The sequence below is a fragment of the Jaculus jaculus genome, chromosome 9 (assembly GCF_020740685.1).
Source record: "Jaculus jaculus isolate mJacJac1 chromosome 9, mJacJac1.mat.Y.cur, whole genome shotgun sequence".
Lineage (NCBI taxonomy): Eukaryota > Metazoa > Chordata > Mammalia > Rodentia > Dipodidae > Jaculus > Jaculus jaculus.
In genome coordinates, this window is record NC_059110.1 from 107,031,263 (window position 1) to 107,033,659 (window position 2,397).

The 2,397-nt window shown below is 49.3% G+C and overlaps 1 protein-coding gene across 1 annotated transcript; it reads left to right on the forward strand.

Moving 5' to 3' along the window:
* The first annotated feature begins 787 nt into the window (after nt 1–787).
* On the forward strand, nt 788–1,693 carry LOC101597325 (protein MEMO1). The gene has a single exon (XM_004663330.2). It carries the CDS (start codon nt 800–802, stop codon nt 1,691–1,693), a length of 894 nt encoding a protein of 297 aa, XP_004663387.2. The 5' UTR covers nt 788–799.
* The last annotated feature ends 704 nt before the right edge of the window (nt 1,694–2,397 follow it).

The following is a 2,397-nucleotide window of genomic DNA, read 5'->3' on the forward strand; positions in this document are numbered from 1 at the left end:
TGACCACCCCTTCCCCCAAGCCATAGAGTTTTGACTGGGTTTTCAGTACCAGCCTGACTTCCCTCTTGTGGAGTGGCTCTCTAGTCCAATCAGAGAACAGTTGATATCATCTGTCACAGATATGCCACTACTGCACCAGTTGGCCCATTTGGCCTGGCTGCCCAGCTGTAAGGCTCCTAGAATCCACTGCTGGCTAAGACCATGGGTGACTTCTTTCACCCCCAAAAGCTGTGAGCTATATAGCTCTCCCTAGCATTCTGACAGCTAGTCAACAGGGAGGAGGCTTCCAGCTCAGCTCCAGTTTGATTCTCAGTAACCTGTAGCTCAAACAAGTGGAATCTTCACCAATAGGGTTTTATCATCTATCTAGTTCTGGTGGGCAACCAAGAACCTTGGAAGCAGCCTGTAGTGTTTTGTGGCCATCAGGCCTTTCCTGGTCAACAACTCACTGGAATGAACTCCCCCCGGCACTGAAAATTTTCCAATAACAATCTATTATGCCAATAAATTTGAACTTTCAAAAATATTTTTAGTGGGGCGGAAGCAGCGTGGGCCGGGCAGCAGCGGTTCCGAGTCCGCGGCCGGCCCGCGGCGCTCCGGGGCTTGGGCGCTTGGGGGTGGGGTGCGGCGGCCCCATCTTCCGGGAGTTGGCGGTGATCGCCGCCGCCGCCGCCCCGGCTGCCATCTCGTCGTCGTCGTCGTGGGCGTCGTCGTGCTCCGGGGCCGCGCGGTCCCCTCCCCGCCGCCGCCGCCGCCTCCTCCTTCATCCCCGTGCACCATAGGCGGCACCGGCTCCAAGATGTGCAACCGAGTGGTCTGCCGCGAAGCCAGCCACGCCGGGAGCTGGTGCACAGCCTCAGGACCACAGCTGAGTGCACAGTTAGAAGGTTGGCTTTCACAAGTACAGTCTACAAAAAGACCTGCTAGAGCCATTATCGCACCCCTTGCGGGGTACACATACTGCGGATCTTGTGCTGCCCATGCATACAAACAAGTAGACCCGTCTATCACCCGGAGAATTTTCATCCTTGGGCCTTCCCATCATGTGCCCCTTTCTCGCTGTGCACTTTCCAGTGTGGATATTTATAGGACACCTCTGTATGACCTTCGTATTGCCCAAAAGATTTACGGAGAGCTATGGAAGACAGGAATGTTTGAACGCATGTCTCGGCAGACAGATGAAGATGAACACAGTATTGAAATGCATTTGCCTTATACAGCTAAAGCCATGGAAAGCCATAAGGATGAGTTTACCATTATTCCTGTACTGGTTGGAGCTCTGAGTGAGTCAAAAGAACAGGAATTCGGAAAACTCTTCAGTAAATATCTAGCGGATCCTAGTAATCTCTTTGTGGTCTCTTCTGATTTCTGCCATTGGGGTCAGAGGTTCCGTTACAGTTACTATGATGAATCCCAGGGGGAGATTTATAGATCCATTGAACATCTAGATAAAATGGGTATGAGTATTATAGAACAATTAGATCCTGTGTCTTTTAGCAATTATTTGAAGAAATACCATAACACTATATGTGGAAGACATCCCATTGGGGTGTTATTAAATGCCATCACAGAACTCCAGAAGACTGGCATGAACATGAGCTTTTCCTTTTTGAATTATGCCCAGTCAAGCCAGTGCAGAAGCTGGCAAGACAGTTCAGTGAGTTACGCAGCCGGAGCACTGAGGGTCCACTGAAGCCTAGTCCTCCGATGCCACCGCCCGGACTCGGACTGTGTCCAGACTCCAGCCCAGCCTTTGCCACGACGCTGGTTCTGGGCTGGGGGATTCTGAAACCTCAGACTAATAGAACTTTCTTCTCTTCCTTTCTAGTAGGTGTAGTGCTCCTTAATTCCAACTCATTAAAAATGCTTTATAGTTTGGGGAAGTGGAAGGAAGATTGGCACAAAGGATATTTTGATTAAAAAGATGATGATGTGGGGCTGGAGAGATGGCGTAGCGGTTAAGCGATTGCCTGTGAAGCCTAAGGACCCCGGTTCGAGGCTCGGTTCCCCAGGTCCCACGTTAGCCAGATGCACAAGGGGGCGCACGCGTCTGGAGTTCGTTTGCCGAGGCTGGAAGCCCTGGCGCGCCCATTCTCTCTCTCTCCCTCTATCTGTCTTTCTCTCTGTGTCTGTCGCTCTCAAATAAATAAATTTAAAAAAAAAAAAAAAGATGATGGTGTGAAGGCCCGTTGTGGTAGGCAGTTTTTGAAAGGAACCTGTAAAGCGTTTACCATATCCTAAATTTGCACTCTTTGCAGACTTGTGCACATATATTCCGCTTTCAGAATAGTTCTGCAAATTGTACACAGACAAAAGGGGTGGAAGCTTTTTAATAAAGAATTTGCATTTATAAATGATCTGTATTAGAATATAATAAATCTCCAGTTATAGACGATT

Coding starts and splice junctions, on each gene's coding strand:
- LOC101597325 (XM_004663330.2), top strand. CDS start 800: ATGTGCAACCGAGTGGTCTGCCGCGAAGCCAGCCACGCCGGGAGCTGG.